At 38.8% G+C, this 17381-nt stretch overlaps 2 protein-coding genes across 2 annotated transcripts in view; one reads left to right on the forward strand and one right to left on the reverse strand.

The window, feature by feature from the left end:
- The window catches only part of SHOC1 (shortage in chiasmata 1), a 52667-nt gene extending 39151 nt beyond the window's left edge, over positions 1-13516 (forward strand). Inside the window, exons 26-28 of the mRNA XM_063293077.1 lie at positions 983-1132; positions 2221-3178; positions 13234-13516. Coding sequence (XP_063149147.1) covers positions 983-1132; positions 2221-3178; positions 13234-13334 — 1209 coding nt within the window. The 3' untranslated portion in view covers positions 13335-13516. The remainder of the gene's footprint in view (positions 1-982; positions 1133-2220; positions 3179-13233) is intronic.
- GNG10 (G protein subunit gamma 10) overlaps positions 2167-17381 on the reverse strand; it is a 38549-nt gene continuing 23334 nt past the window's right edge. The window contains exon 3 of the mRNA XM_063294976.1: positions 2167-2580. The gene's annotated coding sequence lies outside the window, so the exon portion shown is untranslated. The remainder of the gene's footprint in view (positions 2581-17381) is intronic.

The raw sequence follows: 17381 nt of genomic DNA on the forward strand, positions 1-17381 counted from the left end.
CTGGAGGTTTTTAAATCTGAACTTTCAGAATTGCACTCAAGGTTTAGTTAGAGGCTATGAGAAGGATTCTTGCAGAAATCCATACTTACAGGTCTTACAGAAGAAATAAGCCTTTACTTATGTGAAGTCCTGCTTATATGTGTATTTTTACACTGATCAGCCTGGATCATCTGATGCTAGTGTTCTGTAGGACTGAATAGAAGCTCAGCTTTTTTTTTCAGAGGCAGAGGGGAGATTTATTCAGCTTCAAGATTCCTAGGAGCAAATTCTTCTTAGGGAATTCCAAATGTTCTAAAGAGGAATCCTCCACGGTAACTTGCAAAGAGTAGGGGGTTAGTTGGAATGGCAATAGGAAGTAAGTACATTGAAAGTTAATTGAGCAGGAAATTTATTTTGAAAATGATCTTCCATTAGATTTGGGGAATACATGAATTTTAGAGGGATTTGTTTAAAGATGATTTGGAAAAATTAATGGGTTTCTGTTTTATGAGATGAATAGAGCAGAAATTTGTGTATTCAAAGAAATGTTATGTTTTGGAGCTCATAGCTCATTTCTGTTTTGTTCTTTAGTGGTTGGGCAGATTATTCTTCTAGCTTTATCATTTTGCCCTCTTGTGAAATTAGTAATCTGGGGCAAAAATTGGTTACATTGCCAAGGTAGCCATTTTGTGACCAAGACAACTACGTCCATGCCACTTTCTCAAAATTTGAAATGAGTCCAAGCATCACCCCAGATTGGAGGTTCTTATAGTGAACTAGTTACCTATAATTTCTCAGATGACAGATACTCATGGGAACTTCACTGTGGACCATTAAGAAACAACATCAGTTTTTCCTGTTCTACAGATCCTTTTTTCCTATTGAAACTTTGTGGGAGGGAGGTTGTAGCAATGAGATATCATCTTCATTTGCCTGGATACATTTACCAATGGAGTACCCACACAAAATATAAATCTAATTCTGTTTTTATTTTTTTCTCTAGGCAGAGAAATGCTTGCTTACTTTTCCATGTATGAATCCACTAGTTGCTCAAGTCATGCTAAAGAAAAGTTCTTCACTGGAATGGCTCCTGGCAGCATCTTTTGCTGAGCTTCGGGAACTTCTGCCTGAGGTGCCAGAAAAAGTTTTGGAGGTCAGTTGTCCAGGATATAAGCATGACATGTGTATAATTCAGTTGTTTTGTTGTTGTTGTTGAAGCAGGAAAAAAAACAAAATAGCTCCTGAGATTGTATTCATTCCTAACCATATCGGCTAATGCCAATGCAGTTTTTAAAAAACTATGCATTAAATAAAAAACAAACAAACAGTATTGCAGTCATTCTAGTCCTTTGTAACCACATATAGAAAATGCTGCTTATCAAGAAGATTATGAATCAATTCAGGTGTACTCTGATATTAATCCAAGTTAAAACTATGTGTAGCTTGCCCTGAAAAATTGCTAGAGCATACTGTAGTTCAGGTGTACTCTGATTTTAATCCAAATTAATGTGATACCACAACAACCACCTCTGTAATGTTGCTGTAGCATGGTTAAGGATATTGTAGGCTATCACCACGACAATGTTAACAGCACTGATGCCCCATGTAATCCTTGCTTAAGATATAGTTACTTGGCTACAGAAGTTTCCACTCCAGGACAGGGCTTTACTACATGCCAATGGTTTTTCAGTAGTTAACTTGGTAATGGTAATATTATTTACCATATCCAGCATAGTTTGAATTCAACTTTGTGAATATTTTCTTTCATTATGGCATTTGTGATATAGCTGCACAAATCCTTCAAAAGAGGTGCTTCTGATCTTTTCCAATTGTTAAAGCAGTTATATCTTTATCCAAGCCACTGTGCTTTGCATTTCCCATGTGATCAGAAGCATGTCTTTCAAAGGATTTGTACAGCTCTATTGTGCAACCTGCCAAGGGAGATATTGCTGGTATAATGCTATTTTTTTTCTCAAAATTCTAAACATTTCTTAAAATGTTGCAATTTGAATGCCAACACAGTGATCAACATAACATTATTAGCATTTCTTCCAGCCCATAAGCTTTTCCAGGATACAATCTCCCCTTGTTCCCAAAGCTATACCTCTCCTTTGGGTGTTGAAAACATTTTTCTGCAGACTGGAGTTCTGTTGCTGTTACCTAACAGTTGAATATCCACACTAAAAAACTCCATGTGTTTTTTTATTTTTATGGACTCAGTTCTATTTCTTATTTTTTCAGAATTTTAGTGATATCACATCATTGTACATCCTCAAGCCACTAACAAGGCTGGAAACACGAAAAGAAATTATGCCTCTTCATGGAAACATTAATTCTGCCATCTGCTCTTGTTCTCAACTTCCACTTCCTGAAGCTTCGTTCTCCAGATTTCAAGGACATAGTCCTTTTACTGAGCATTCAGAATGCTTCCATGAAGAACAGAACAAAAACTATTCCTCAGATATCTGCCAAAATGTATCCTGCGGTTCTCTGAAATCAACTGGAGAACATAATGTAGTCATACCTTCAATACTGTATGAAGGAGACATCTGTCCCTTTCAGGATAATGTAGGGGAAGAGAGGCAACTTTATCTCCCATTTCTGAAAAAAGTGGAAACAGAAAGAAGAATAAATGTATCACATCTAACACTGAACAATATTGGAGGACCTGCCCATATCAATAATGAAACCAAAATGCCATTTTTGCACTGTACTCAGGACATAAGTTCTTATATTGAGAATTGTCCACAGACCAGAATGACTGTTTCAGAAGTAGTCACAGGCCAACAGCTAGAGATCTCTGATTTCTTAAAGAATCCTATCTGTCATGAGGCTAAAAATGAACACTTGGGAAAAAAGCAACCTCTTGTACAACAACTGAATTCTATCCAGGATTTCAAGCATTCTTGTCACTTCATTTCTAGGAGAAAAGATGTTCCATCCCAGCAAAGCTCAGGCAATTTTTTAAATATAGGAGGAAAAACAAGTAGCAGTCCTGAATTACAATTTGAGGAAAGATTTTGGGGTGACTCCCCATTCATACAAGCAATGGATTCATCTCCCTATGATTCACATGTATGCAAAGCCATATCCAGTCCAGATGGGTTTATGAACTTGGGCGTTCAATTTACTGGAGAATATACCAGGGGGAAAGGACCTAATTCATTATCAGCTGAACAAAAACAAGAAGTTGTTTCAGGTAAGGGAATGTTCAATGTTACCTTTGTTCTAATGAAAACACATAGTTTATTGTTTTACCATTGGTTTTATTGAGCAATATCAGTGCATCTTTCCATTTACAATCATGCTATAATAGATAGTACCTTGCTGATCTTAGCTGACCTTTAAAAACCCAGGCAGGTTAGTACTTGGATGGAAGGCCACCAGGAAGTGCCAAGGCAGTAGGCTAGATTGGTAAGTAAAAGAAAAAAAAAACCCAGGAGAAGGCAATAGCTGATCACTTCTGTACTGTTGCCTCAAACCTTCAGGTTCATGTGGTAAGCAGGGGTTTGACTCAAGAGAGTCTTCCCTTCCCTCTTTTTTATATACTTTAAAAAAAGCATATAAGTATACACAGAATACTTTTAGATTTCAAAAAATGATTGATTCATGTAGCTCTAGAGATGTAAAAGTTCCAGAAATTTTGAAGCCAAGGAATTTTTTTGCAGCAAAAGTGCAATTTGGGGAAAAAATTGAAATATATGCAGTGTTCATTTTTTCATCACCCTTTACTGATCTAAGTTCACATTGCTGTTTTAATAACATACAATGCAATATGTATAGCTTGGTTTACTCATACAACTAACATGTTTGGCATATTTGTTACATGCCTAATTTGCTCAGAAAATACTATGGTTGCTAACTGAATTTACTTTAAAATGTTTTTAAAATGTTCTTTTGGCATTCCTTTTGCCTTTTCAGTCCACTGAGGACTCATCAAAGCATCCACTGATAAAGAGTCAGAAAAAGATCAGCCAAGCCTCCCAGTCCCACGGTGAATCTTTCTTCCTTCCCTAGGGGAAAATGGCATTGCCCCCCACTTGGGGGCAGAAATGCATCTTCCTTTTGCATCTGAGAGCTCAACTGCCCTCTTGTCATCTGAGAACAGGAATTGTAGCACTCTTCTGCTCTACATCAGTGATGCCCAGTCTGTAATTAACAGATCATCAGTGGCCTGTGGAGGTCCACCAGGTGCTTCACCACAGCCTCCTGCCATTCACTGGCCAGAATCTGCTTGCCAGTTCATGCCCTGATTCTTTACATTTACAACCAATCAAGGAGTCAGATCAGAACCAGGAGTTGTCATTTCTGGTTCATGCAAATGTATCAGTTACTGAAACTGATAGCACCTTGAACACTGAAATCTAGAAAATTGACAATAATGAACTGGTCTCAAGTGTAGTTAGAGTCCACGGGTACAATCTTGGTAGCTGCCATTTTGCACAAGCACAAACATGTTGGCCTCTGTTTCACATAAGTGCAAGCATGGCAGGTGCCATTTTTTGCTATGAAAAGTATTACTGAGGTCTTTTGTTGCAAGCACGTTTGTGTTAACAATTGTTATTATATTGCCAAGGAAACATAAAATAATTCAAGTGATTAATAAATACTTAAATCTGAGGTTTAAATGTTTTGGTAACAATATAATGTTAAAAAGAGTTTTGAAATTATGGGGATGGAAAGGCATACACCAAGGCAGCTAGGATTATCTTAAAGGTAAAGGTAAAGGTTTCCCTCGACATGAAGTCCAGTCGTGTCCAACTCTAGGGGGCGGTGCTCGTCTCCGTTTCAAAGCCGAAGAGCCGGCGTTTGTCCGTAGACACTTCCGTGGTCATGTGGCCGGCATGACTACACGGAACACCGTTACCTGCCTGCCGAAGCGGTACCTATTAATCTACTCACATTGGCATGTTTTCGAACTGCTAGGTTGGCAGGAGCTGGGACTAGCAATGGGAGCTCACCCCGTCACGCGGATTCGAACCGCCGACTTTCCGACCTTCCGATCGGCAAGTTCAGCAGCTCAGCGGTTTAACCCGCAGTGCCTTACTTACTGAAAATATGAACTCCCATGTTCTTAAAGATGAAAACATAAGGAGGGGATATTTACCTAACCAGCTGGCCCCTGCACTTGCAGAAAAATTTATAAACATTGTTTTAGTTAAAAGCCTTCCTATTGCAAAAGGCAGAAAGCATTTGGGAAAGAAAAAACAGCAATATATGAGCATCTTGTCTTATTACATTCATTATTCTAAAAGCATTTTTATCTTTCCATTAAAAAAAAAAGTTTTCCAGGCCAGGAGAAAAAAGAGCATTATCTTTTCTTTTTTTCCTCTCACACCTTCACATCTATAAAACTTTGTTCATAATCACTTAGATACAAGGAGTCTCCAGGTTAAGGATGCCATGACTTATGTAAATCCAACATTATGGAAAGGGGCAAAAGAAGGTGGCTGCCATGCTTGCACATGTGTCAGACAGAGGCGAACATGTTTGCCCATGCACAAAATGGCAGCTACCGTATCTATACATGTACATATAGACTACTGCAATGCACTCTACGTGGGGCTACCCTTGAAGAGTATCCGGAAGCTACAGTTGGTGCAAAATGCAGCCGCGCGGGCAATCTTGGGTTTCCCAAGATCAGCACATGTCACCCCTTTGCTCCACAAGCTGCATTGGTTGCCAGTATGCTTCCGGGTCCAATTCAAGGTGTTGGTTATCACCTTTAAAGCCCTATATGGCACGGGTCCAGGTTACCTAAGGGACCGTCTCCTCCCTATCACATCAACCCGTCCCACCCAGTCGTGCAGAGAGGGCATGCTACAGACCCTGTCTGCAAGAGAATTCCATCTGGCGGGGTCCAGGAGGCGGGCCTTCTCTGCAGCAGCTCCCGCCCTTTGGAATATCCTTCCCTCAGAAGTGAGATTGGCTCCCTCCCTCCTGGACTTTAGGCAACAACTAAAGACCTGGTTCTGTTATCATGCCTGGGGCGGGAGAGAGAGTAGCCATTCCTGGGGATGGTTAGTTTCTTAGAAGGAGCCTGCTCTGCCTGCAAATCATAAAGAACTTCCAGCCATTGAGGTTTTTATTATATTTATTTTATTATGTATTATAGTGTTTTACAGTTTTATATTTTTATTTACGTTTTATTGTAAACCGCCCAGAGTCCCTTTTGGGAGATGGGCAGTGATAAATTTGATTAATAAATAAATACACTGTATGTCTTGTACAGAAATTGGTTTATAGAAGGGTTCTTGGAACTCTCGCTGCCCAGACTCCATTAGAGTTGGACAGCTAATAAATATGAATGAATGAATGAATGAATGAATGGGAAAGAAAGAAAGAAAGAAAGAAAGAAAGAAAGAAAAAGAAAGAAAGAAAGAAAGAAAGAAAGAAAGAAAGAAAGAAAGAAAGAAAGAAAGAAAGAAAGAACCCTGATATAATCCAAGGGTTTTTAGGGCAGTCAACTTGTTAAATGGTATATTTGACCAAGTGCCATCCCTGCAGAGTTCAGATAGGGTCTATTTGTATTAGATTCTGATACTTTCTTGCTTTGATTACAGCTACCAATTTGCTGCTTCAAACATTGTCAGGCTAAGGGAAGCTTGTGCTGAATAAGGAAAAGTTAATTAAAATGTGTTGGGCAGCTCATATTGTCAAACCTTGGGGAGTTAAGATGATTGTAAAAGAACTGTAAGCAATGCTATCATCTATTCCACATGGGTTAAAGATGATGTTTGAGAATCTGTACTTCTACATGCAACTCTTTTTTCTATATATTTTCTAGTGAAGTGTACTACTGTGTGGTTCTTAAAACAAGAAAGAATCATGAAACATTTTGAAGACTATTTTATTAGGACATAGGCCTTTATGGACAAGGCTCCACTTTCAGATGCATGAAAGATTGAGAAGTGTATAGAAAAAGAAAACAGTAGGTCAAGGGGAAATGACGTGAAAAATATTTAAACTGCAACAATTTGTATTCAAGGTTAAAACAGGGACATGCAACATTTTTCAGGGCAAGGAGCAATACTTTGCTGTTGGATGGCAGGCTTGGAGCCACTCCATAAATTAACTGACTGATCAGAACAAAGACTAAAGTTGATTAAATTTAATTTAATGGATTAAATAGAGTTATTATAGGAGAAATTTTAGGAAAAGAAAAGCCTAACATCTGTGACAATGAATCATAGCTATTAGCGTTATTCAGCAGCTTATAATGTATGGAATTCAGGCCTGCATGCTTCATTTTCCATTTGCATAAAATGGCATAATAACAACTGAAATAAAATGAGTTTTATTTTACTAAACAATGGATAGACTAACACACATTTAACATTACATTAAATATATATATACAAATGATATTTACAGTTTTTCTTCAGGTTAAGTTTCTTGATCATTAAAAAGCAAAGATTCGATTCAAAAGGAGATATAACAGGGTTAGATACTTCATCTGTATCTTAGTTGCCAAACCATAGTTCTAGAAAGTAGAGATGTCTTGCGTTCCCTCCCAGACAAGTCAAGTCAATTCCTGCCACCAAATCTGTATTCTTATTATTTTTTTATAGTAATTTTATTAAAGCTTATAATTACAACAGTAAAAACTAATATAAACTAAAAAAGATAGAAAATATAAACAAAGAATAGGAGGTGTAGAAAAAAAGAGAAAGAGAAAGAGAAAAGAAAGTAAGAATATAGTAAAAGAAAAGAAAAGAAATATATAAAGAAGTGACTTCTTATCTTCATCACAAGTATAAACAATTTTAATAACATATCACCTCCTCTTAAAATACAACAAATGATCTCTTCTTCCCATATCCCATCTCTTATCTATAAACAAATACATGTCCTAACAGTCAGAAATCATGCTGAGATGAGGAGTAGGTCTCTAGTGTTTATTACTGTTACATAAAACAGAATCCTAACAAACTGAAGAAGCGTGGGAAAAACCCAGACATATAAACCCCAAAGGTTAAGGTGGGTCTGATCTGTGTCTCTCTGAATGGCTGCTTAATTCCTCAGTACTACGCATGCGTTTTCCACCCTGGATAGAGGCCCCCTCCTGCTCGCCATCAGTACTCATGACATATATAAAGCATCGTCATTTCAGTCCTGGTGTTAACAAAAGCCCATTAAGGGTTACCAGAGATAACAATGTATCTGTGTTAACCTCGATCAAATAAACCAACTTTATATTCCTTCCTTTTACTTCTAACAATCTTAGTCTTTAGTCCATTCAAATAATGTTGTAGAACTTGATTTCATTTTGTCTTTGTCCCTTCTCTTGAGATTCTTCAAAACTTTAACAAGCCTCTTTTGTAAATCTAATATCATTTACAGGTCAGTAGCTCAGTTTATTATTTGTATATTCTTTTTAATTATTAAGTCATCAGCCAGTTTCTTTTGTATATCCAGTGTAACATATTTTTCCATGTCATTCTTGTAGCCTGTCATTTGTAAATCCACTTTCAACTCAGTCTCGATCTTGTCAGGTAGAACTTGTTCCTCTTTCACAACATCTTTTTGTTCTGGTTAGACTATGAGGCACTGGGAAGTAAAATGGAATTCTTTATTTACAATCCAACTATATACAATCAATAACTGTCCTTTAATTAATAGTTCAATTCAAGCCCAACCAGGCAATGGTAGAGAACTTGGCCAGACAGCAAAGTCAGGTTCAGCTGGAGAGCAAGGCGATGTCGCTGGACAGGACTCGACTGGAACCAGTGGCAAGGCAGCTAGGCAGGACTCAACTGGAGACTGAGGCAAGGAGGTGCAACAGGACTCAGCGGGAACTGGCAGCAAGGCAACTGAACCAGCCTCAGCTGGAGGACACAGTAAAACTACAAGACAAAACTCAGCTATGGATCGCAACGAGGCAACAAGGTTAGGCTCGACTGTACTCCGTGGCGAGACAGCAAGATTTGACTCAACTGGGCTTCTTGGCTGGGTGGCAAGGCAAGACTCGACTGAGCTTCAAGGCAGGGTGGCAGGAATCGACTCGACTTGACTTGTTGCCTGGGAGGCAATGCAAGACTTGACTGAGCTGCGAGGTGGAGTGGCAGGAATCGACTTGACTTGACTTCTTGGCTGGGAGGCAAGGCAAGACTCGACTGAGCTTTGAGGCAAAACAGCACGGCAAGGCTTGGCTGGATTGCGCAGCAAGGCAAGACTCAACCAGGCTTCAAGGTAAAATGGCAAGGCAAGTCTCGGCTAGATTGTACAGCGAGGCAGCAAGGCAAGACTTGACTGGGCTTCAAGGCAAAACGGCAAGGCAAGGCAAGGCAAGGCTGGATTGCGCGGCAAGGAAGCAAGGCAAGGTCTAGAAGGCCAGGAAGGCTCTGGTTCCGTAGTGGCTACAGGGCAGGGCTCCGAGAACAGTTCCAGCTTTTCTTCTTCTAAGAAGCTATTCGCTCAGTAGAACATTTGTCTCCAGCAACCCTTTTTATTTTGTTCCCTTCACGCCGTTTTTCCTCGGGAACCAATCAAGCTTCCTTTTGCTTGGCATGCCTTTTGCTTGCCTCTCCCTTGCGCTGACTGGCAGTTTTGAATCCGGCTCTTGGTTTTGTCCAGTCAGCTGCTCAGGACTTTCCTGCTTCGCTGAGTCACTCCGAGTTTCGATTTCCCTGAATTGGCTAGCATAGGTTTCAATTTTCCCTTCCTCAGCCTCAGAATCAGACTCAGTCCTTACACTTTTAGACAGTCTCTCCATAGAGGCAGATATCACTGCTTACATTATTAAAATTAACTTCTTTTTAATAGCAATTTTATTAAAAACACTATTAAAATTAACTTCTGAGTCCATTATTCAAAAATATCTATCTATCTATCTATCTATCTATCTATCTATCTATCTATCTATTTATTTATTAAATTTCTCTGCCACCCATCTCATGCCCAATGACTCTAGGCAGCTTACAAATAATAAAAATGGTAGCAATTAAATATAAATACATAAAATTACAATACAAGTACAAAATATAAAATATAAAATTCAAGATGGGAAGATCTTAACCTTGGCACCCTCACGGGACCAACCACCGCCATGAGTAGCTGTCCCCCCTCCCATCCCAGGTCAGATGGCATAGCCGTGTTTTTACTTTAATGAGCACTGGGGGAGCACCAAAATGGGCGTGGAATCCATGTTTGCCCCAGGTGACACAGACCTAGTTGCAGCCCTGCCAATATTAGAATAGTTTGCTTTATTGTGTAATTGTAAGTCAAGTTTATGTATTCTTCTCCTTTAACAGTAATCTTTAGTTCCCTCTAGTTCCCTCTGGCATCCAATTTTCAAAGCCTTATCTTATACTTTTTTTTAAATTCAAAACAAAGTATTTTCTTATGGGAAGGATTCTTTATTATTAATTCCAAAATCTTATTTTGAATTTATCTGGACCCTTAGTCCATTTGTAATTTTCTAAAATCAAAGGGTTAATCACCCTTTTTCTGTTTATTCCAAAAAAAAATACTTTTTTTAAGTTCTTAAACTTGTAGTTAACTTTCTTTCACTAAGGATTGTAGGGAACTTGCCCAGTGCTGTCAAACTTGTTTATCCAAAGGTTTCTAATAGCTGAAAACCAATTAACAAGCCATTTCCAAAAGTGATTAGAAAAGGAAGTATGCAAATTTAGTGTCCTTTCATAGGCACCAACAGTGGTTTGAGAAAGATGGCTATTCCCTCATCTCCCAGAGCTTTAAACTCGCCAGACACTGCTGTCTTGCTGTCTCCTCATGAGGAGCAGTGTCTGAAGCACTTGTGGGTGATCACAGGTCCTCTCCTTGTCTGGAGAGGAATTATCAGAGCCAGTTTACTTGCCAGTTCTTCATTCTGCCATGGTTGTCAGCTCTGCTTTTCACTGTATTCTACTTTTTATATGACATCTGATGTTGTTGAAAAGTAAGGATATTTTTGTTGCCACAGTCTTTCACCTCCCTTTTTTGTTACCTGATTAGATATTATTATTATTATTACAACTACTATTCTATTTGTTTATTTATTTATTTATTTATAATTTATTTAATTTTTATCCCACCTTTATTATTTTTTTTATATAAATAACTCAAGGTGGCGAACATACCTAATACTCCTTCCTCCTCCTCTTTTCCCCACAACAAACCTGTTAGGTTTTTGTTTTTTTTTATCATATGGCGTAGCTGTTCAGTGTTCATGCTGCTTTTTCTTGCTGGGAAATCCTTGTGAGGTCCAGCAGCCAGATGTGTAGACTATTTAGCCGTGACAAGTCACATTGCCTGGGGTGCACCACGAGGAGGCTAGTCTACATTGCCCCGAGTTGGGCTGAGAGAGAGGGACTGGCCCAAGGTCACCCAGCTGGCTTTCAGGCGGGACTAGAACTCACAGATTCCTGGTTTCTAGCCCAGAACCTTAACCACTAGACCAAACTGGTTCTATCTATCAAATTTATATGGCTAAAAATCAGAAAGAATCTGTCTGAAATCCTCCATGTCTCACGCAGTAGATTATGGCGCCCCCTAGGAGTTTAACCAGCGAAAGTTGAAGATATGGAAGAGTTCCAAAGTGTGTTTACATAAAGTGAAAGTGAAATAGCAGACTGTTCTCAAGGGAAAGTGAAAACAGAAAACTGAAGGTTCAAATCAACCGATTCAATGTGTAGGAAAATGCTGATATCTTGAAATTTAATACAAAAATAATAACAGGAAGACAGTTGTTTACTCTAATCTTTGGAATTTCCTTTGGAAGGAAACGAAATCCAAAACTTAAAAGATTTTTTTTTTTTTTAAAGTAATCCCAAAAATAACATTAAGCACCAAGAGAACCAGCTTCTCCTCATTGTAGAAAGCCTCTCTTGGGATACATACACTTTAAAAAAATACAAACTGGTGATTTAGAAATGGGGTGGCCAGACTTAGTCTCCCTTTAAGGCTACAGCATGGCTTGGAAAGTGATGAAGTCCCTGCCTCCCAGGTGGCTCTCACCAGTCGAACGCAAAAATCTGTGATTTTCTGGCTGCAAGCAACCGTCCGGAGGACAGATGGGGTGATTCCAGGTGTTTTCCTTGATCCGAAGAACATTTCTGAGTTTCAGGAAAACCTGCCTGAGCCCGAAAAAAGTTACCACGTTGTCAGCTCTGCCTGCTGAACTAGCGGGCACAGCCATTCAGTCCACTGTTTCCACTGGAAGCCTATAATTATTCAGCGAAAATTTTTGGAGGGGGTTTAGAATTTGCATTCAAGACTTGGGGGGGGGCGGCCTTTTAAAAAAAAATCTAAAAATGAATCCTGCCCAAAATTGCTACATTGAAAATTGATTTACTGAAGAATTTCAGTGATGCAATCTTAGGGAGCTGGAGAATTGCATGAAGCCTCCGGGTTGCGTGTCCAAGATTTAGAACAAGAGTCCACATTTTTCAGTTGGAGGGCCACACCTAGCTTTGATTTCCATGCCATGGGCCAGATTCCCTAAAATACTGTGTTGGGTCATGACAGAATTAATTTCATTTACATTTAATGAATAATGAACTTTCTAGTAAGTATTGAACAATTTTTCACTTCTATCAGATTAAAAATGAGTTTGGTAACGTTTGGAAGTTTTTAAGGACCACATGAAATCCTGAAGCTTCAGATTGTATGAGTCTGGCTTAGAATGGCATTTCATGTTATTTCTCTGAAGCATAATCAAGTGACATAAAGCACATAAATATACTCATTAGGAGAGTTGTGCAGATACATTTCCCTTTGGAAGAGCAGCCAAAACTTTTACCAAGCCTTTAGTAGACAATGCTTTTTGTTATGTCTAATTACCTGGTTTGACGTTTTAAAAAAGGTACTTATTTTTAATGTTGTGATTCTATGTATGGCAAGTGTATATTTCTTAGGCATGGGCATGCACAGGGGAGGCAAGCTGGGGGCAAATGATGAAATATGCATCACAGTGTCAACCCCACCCCTTTTGTACTTGTGTCATCACACTTCGTGGGTGTAATGGGCAGTGCTTGTGCTATGATGTCACAATAATGTTTCGTCATTTTGACAAAGACTCACCTTGCTGAGGACATCCTGTTCTTTGAATGTTCTTTATGAACAGGAAGGCAAGCATATGAATCTAATAAATGTACAAATTAAAATCAGGACTCTTGAAATGCTTACATTCTGCTAAATTACACTTTTGAAGAGTTAAGAATACACACCTTATTAAAGGATAGAATATATGAACTAAATCTGTATAGTTGTAGACTGCTTATTTGATAATCATTTCTTCTTCTTTTTTGGCAGGTTTAGAATTCATGCAATTACCACAGCTTAAAAAAAGGCGTCTAACGTTCGAAAAAGATCCTAGGAGACATGATGGCCAAACACGTCTCAAATTTTTTTAAACGAAATGGAGGCTAACACTTTAAGAATCTTGTTATATGCCATTCTCAAAAAGAAAAGTAGCAGATTTAATCTTCCTTTATAGTAACTCATTTTCAATTTGTTTCAATCTTATATGTAGTTGTTTTGAAAAAATAAATGTGGACTTTTTACCATTTTAACAATTGTAGGATAAGTTAAGAGTTTATTGGAAAAAATTGTGTTATTGATTACAATTACATTAAAGCACTATAGTTTAATTATGCATAATCTGAATAATTTATTTATATCCTCTGTATGTAAGAGATATGTATTTCAAACTATGCATACAAACTTTGGAAGATCTTGGTCAGGGAGTCACCACAGTTGTCAGAATGTGACAGACCAGAGCTCAGTAGCCTGCCTGTTCGGTTCTAGAGTGGTTATTATCCCAGTAAATGGGTTAGTATCTGGGCAAGTGAGTCGACTGATCAAAATCTGTGATGACTCTGTTTTATGGCAATTACCATTGTAATCCAAGTCCTGGGTGTTGTGTGTGGGAAGGTTGTCTATGTTTCATCTGTCTTTGGGTGTTTGAAGGACAAGCAGGATAGGAACTAAGATGAATTTCCCCTCAAGATTAGGGTGAGGGAAAGAGAACTTCAAAAACAATTTGCCTGTCATAATCTTTCTCACAATGAAGCAGTTACCTTTGAATTTGTCAAAGGTGTCAGAAATATCCAAACACTGGAAGATAGTATAATAGCATTGACTATAATTTCAGTACCTCTTTCTCGGTTTGGGAACAAATTCTAGTTGCTTGGAAGTTCATATAGGTTTAGGTTATTAGGAATCAGGAAAGGTGTTTTAAATGAATGATTAATAATCCAATCCTATAGATGCTTCAGAAAATAAACAGGTAAGATTTGGCCTACTATCTTTGCCATCATTAGAGTGTTATAAACTACACCATAACAGAATCAGAATCCTACTCAATCTCTTACAGCCAAATTACTTAAGATGCTATCTCTGTCAAAAGATATTAATTGCTGTCAGCCATACAAGTAGGCTAGGTCAAGAAACAGGCACAGAAGAGATTCCAAGAATGCTCTTTATTGTAGTAAAGTAGATGAAGCGGGGCAAAGGCCTCCCTGGCCATATCTGCCACTTGCTCATCAAGCAGATCTCCGAGTCCAGGAAGACCTCCAAATTGCGCACCTCCCTTGAATTGGGAAGTGCAGCCCATCCAAGGTCAAAGTTAGAATATCGCCAGATCTGGGTGCCCCAAACACCCACAGCCACCTGGTTTTGGTATGACTGAGTTGGAGACAGTTCCTCCCCATCCAATCCCACACATATTAACCCCAAACCGGCATATGGCCTCCTCCAGCAGTTTCATGTAGAGTTGAAAAGGAGCGGAGAGAGAATAGAACCCTGCAGCACCCCACAACGGAGGGGCCCGGGGGATGATCTCTCCCTGCCAACCAACACCAACTGGGACAGCCCTGAAGAAAGGAAGAGAACCATTGTAAAACTGAGATCACAAGCTGCAGCCAGTCTCCCCCTTTTTTGTCATCTCTTTGTGGTGGTTGGCTGACCCTTCCTGTTTTGTTTTTTGAGCTGAAGCTCTTCCCTATCCACTTTGTGTCCCTGGTTCATCTGCTGCAATCCACAGAGTTGAAAATAAAGCCAGAACAGCAGAGGCACTGCTCCAGGAGTGAGTCCACTTTGGGAGCATTTCCGCCATTTGGCTTGGGGTCCTCAGTTTGGAAGGCAGAGTCAATTTCCAGTCTTAGTTCAGAGGACATACTGAATCATGATTACAGTGAGTTAAGCAGGCTTATGTGTGGTGATCAAGGTGCCACGTGGTTTACACTACATGCCAAATCAGACAACAAAATGGTTTAACGTATGTTGCAAACACATCCAATGAAATCCCATCTAAGCATAGATGGATGGGGTGGCCCGCGTTGGAAACAGCTATAGGAAAGCATAGGTCTGCCTCAGGAAAGTATCCTCAGTGACACTGCTGTCTTAGAAATGCAATTAGCTGTAGAGTTCACTGTATAGGGGTGTGTGTGTGTGCACATGCACTTGTGTGTTTTAAGCTGCGTATGACCAATTTCTAGTAAATAGAGGAGGAAGGGGTCAGTCAGTTCCTGTCGCATCCAACAGATCAACATTCCGTTGATCTGAAAAAGTGTGTCCTGCATCTGCTGGAAAAATGAGGAAGGGGAAATGTTTGGAATACCATTATTGGCACTCACTATGACAGAAAGACCCAAACTCTAAAACACTATCGTTTTTAAAACTAAAAAGCTGAACATTTATTATTTATGGCACTTATTTGTGACCTGAAACCTAACAATTTTCCATTTATACAGCTTTGGCATTGCTCTTAAGAAAAATGTTCTGAACTGCTTATCTTGAGAACCTGGTATTTCAAGCAAGATATATATACACGTATAAAATATAACCACATTTCTTGGATTAATTTCCTTTTTTCTTTCCAGCTACCCTCCCTTCCTCTCTTCTCTATTATCCTCTTGCTTTATAGTTATTGTATCAGATTTTCAATATTGGCTTGTTCTCAAGATACATATTGCAACTTATGAAAAGGCATTACCAAAGCCTTTTGGTAGTTTTTTTTTTCCTCAATTGTAACAACACTTTAGTCAGCTGGTATTTTTTCATCCATGCATAATTATTGCAATGTTCTTTTAAATTCTTCTAGAAAGTAACTAGAGAGAGGAAAGCCAGTATTAATCAGTTGCTGGCTGAGTGTATAAATAATTCCAATCCATGGTTTAACATTACTGTATATGAATGAGCCTGTGCAAGCACTTATACATACATACTCTTTTCCTGCAGAACTAGCAGGGTATCTGAATTTATTCAAGAGTTTTAGAGTATCTCACTATGTTATAGGTAAATCAGAAAACTTAATTTTAAACAAATATAGATGTTTAAACTAGTTAGCTTTTGAACCCATGATCTGAAATTGGTTTTCTAGAAAAAAGATGATTTCTGGTTCATGGGCTAACTTAAGTAAAACCACCATACAGTATTTGGACTATAAAAATCTGGATGACTGCTAGACAGAATTATCTAGAGAATTAAGAGTTTAGTTAATCTATTTACTGTTGCCTTCTGGTCATGCAGATCTTTGTAGCCCAAGCATGGTGTCCCTAATCTTAAACTAAGATTCCCTGATATGACACAAACTAAACTAAGTGTAACTAAAGCACTCATACTTGGACTGCAAAAAAACCCCAGAGTACTACTAAATGGCAGCAAGGATAACTCTTTGCTGTCATCTAGTCATCATCATCTGGAATTTTGCATCCCAGATACGGTAGCCCTAGCAACATAGGTACTGCATGCTATGTTGTTAAATCACAGTCTTGCATATACGTTTTGGCCTGTAACTTGTATAATTGCTTAAACGCTTGTACATTGGCTAGGGCTGATAGGAGCTGTTTTCCAAAGAACTCAGCAGGCACTAGGCCCGGGTGGGCTGCTTTACATTATGGGCAGACTGGTCACTCTCCATTGAAGTTCTTGCTTCATTTTACCTTTTTTTCCCTCCTGGAAAAGCAGGATTATCAGCCTAACAAAGTATAGAGAAGTCTGCCAAGTAAATCTGAACATTTGATTCAGTGTAACTGAGAATACAGACAACTGGAAAGCACTTCAATAGTTATTATGACAATAGATGAGTTCAAGGCCACAAAGAGACTTTAGATAACAAAGCAGACAGGTTTCACAAAACAAGCATAACTTACTGTGTCCCACTGAAGTAAGTGTGTGTGTGTGTGTGTGTGTGTGAGCACATATACAAAATCCAAATGAGAAGAGATTCGTGTCTCCAAGGAATAGGATAGCAACGCTTGCAATGGCCATTTGCCTTGCAGCTCCAGTAACTATAAATACATTTCAAAAGAGGCAATATGGAAGTTTTTGTGTACTGGATACAAGCAGATGCTCTTCGTGCGCTCTGCAAATGGCATCTATGGGCAGAATAGTAATTTCTTGGCAGGCTATTAACTTTCGTCATAAACATACAAAGTTGAAATATGGAGGTAGCTAAG

The sequence above is a fragment of the Candoia aspera genome, chromosome 2 (genome assembly GCF_035149785.1).
Source record: "Candoia aspera isolate rCanAsp1 chromosome 2, rCanAsp1.hap2, whole genome shotgun sequence".
NCBI lineage: Eukaryota > Metazoa > Chordata > Lepidosauria > Squamata > Boidae > Candoia > Candoia aspera.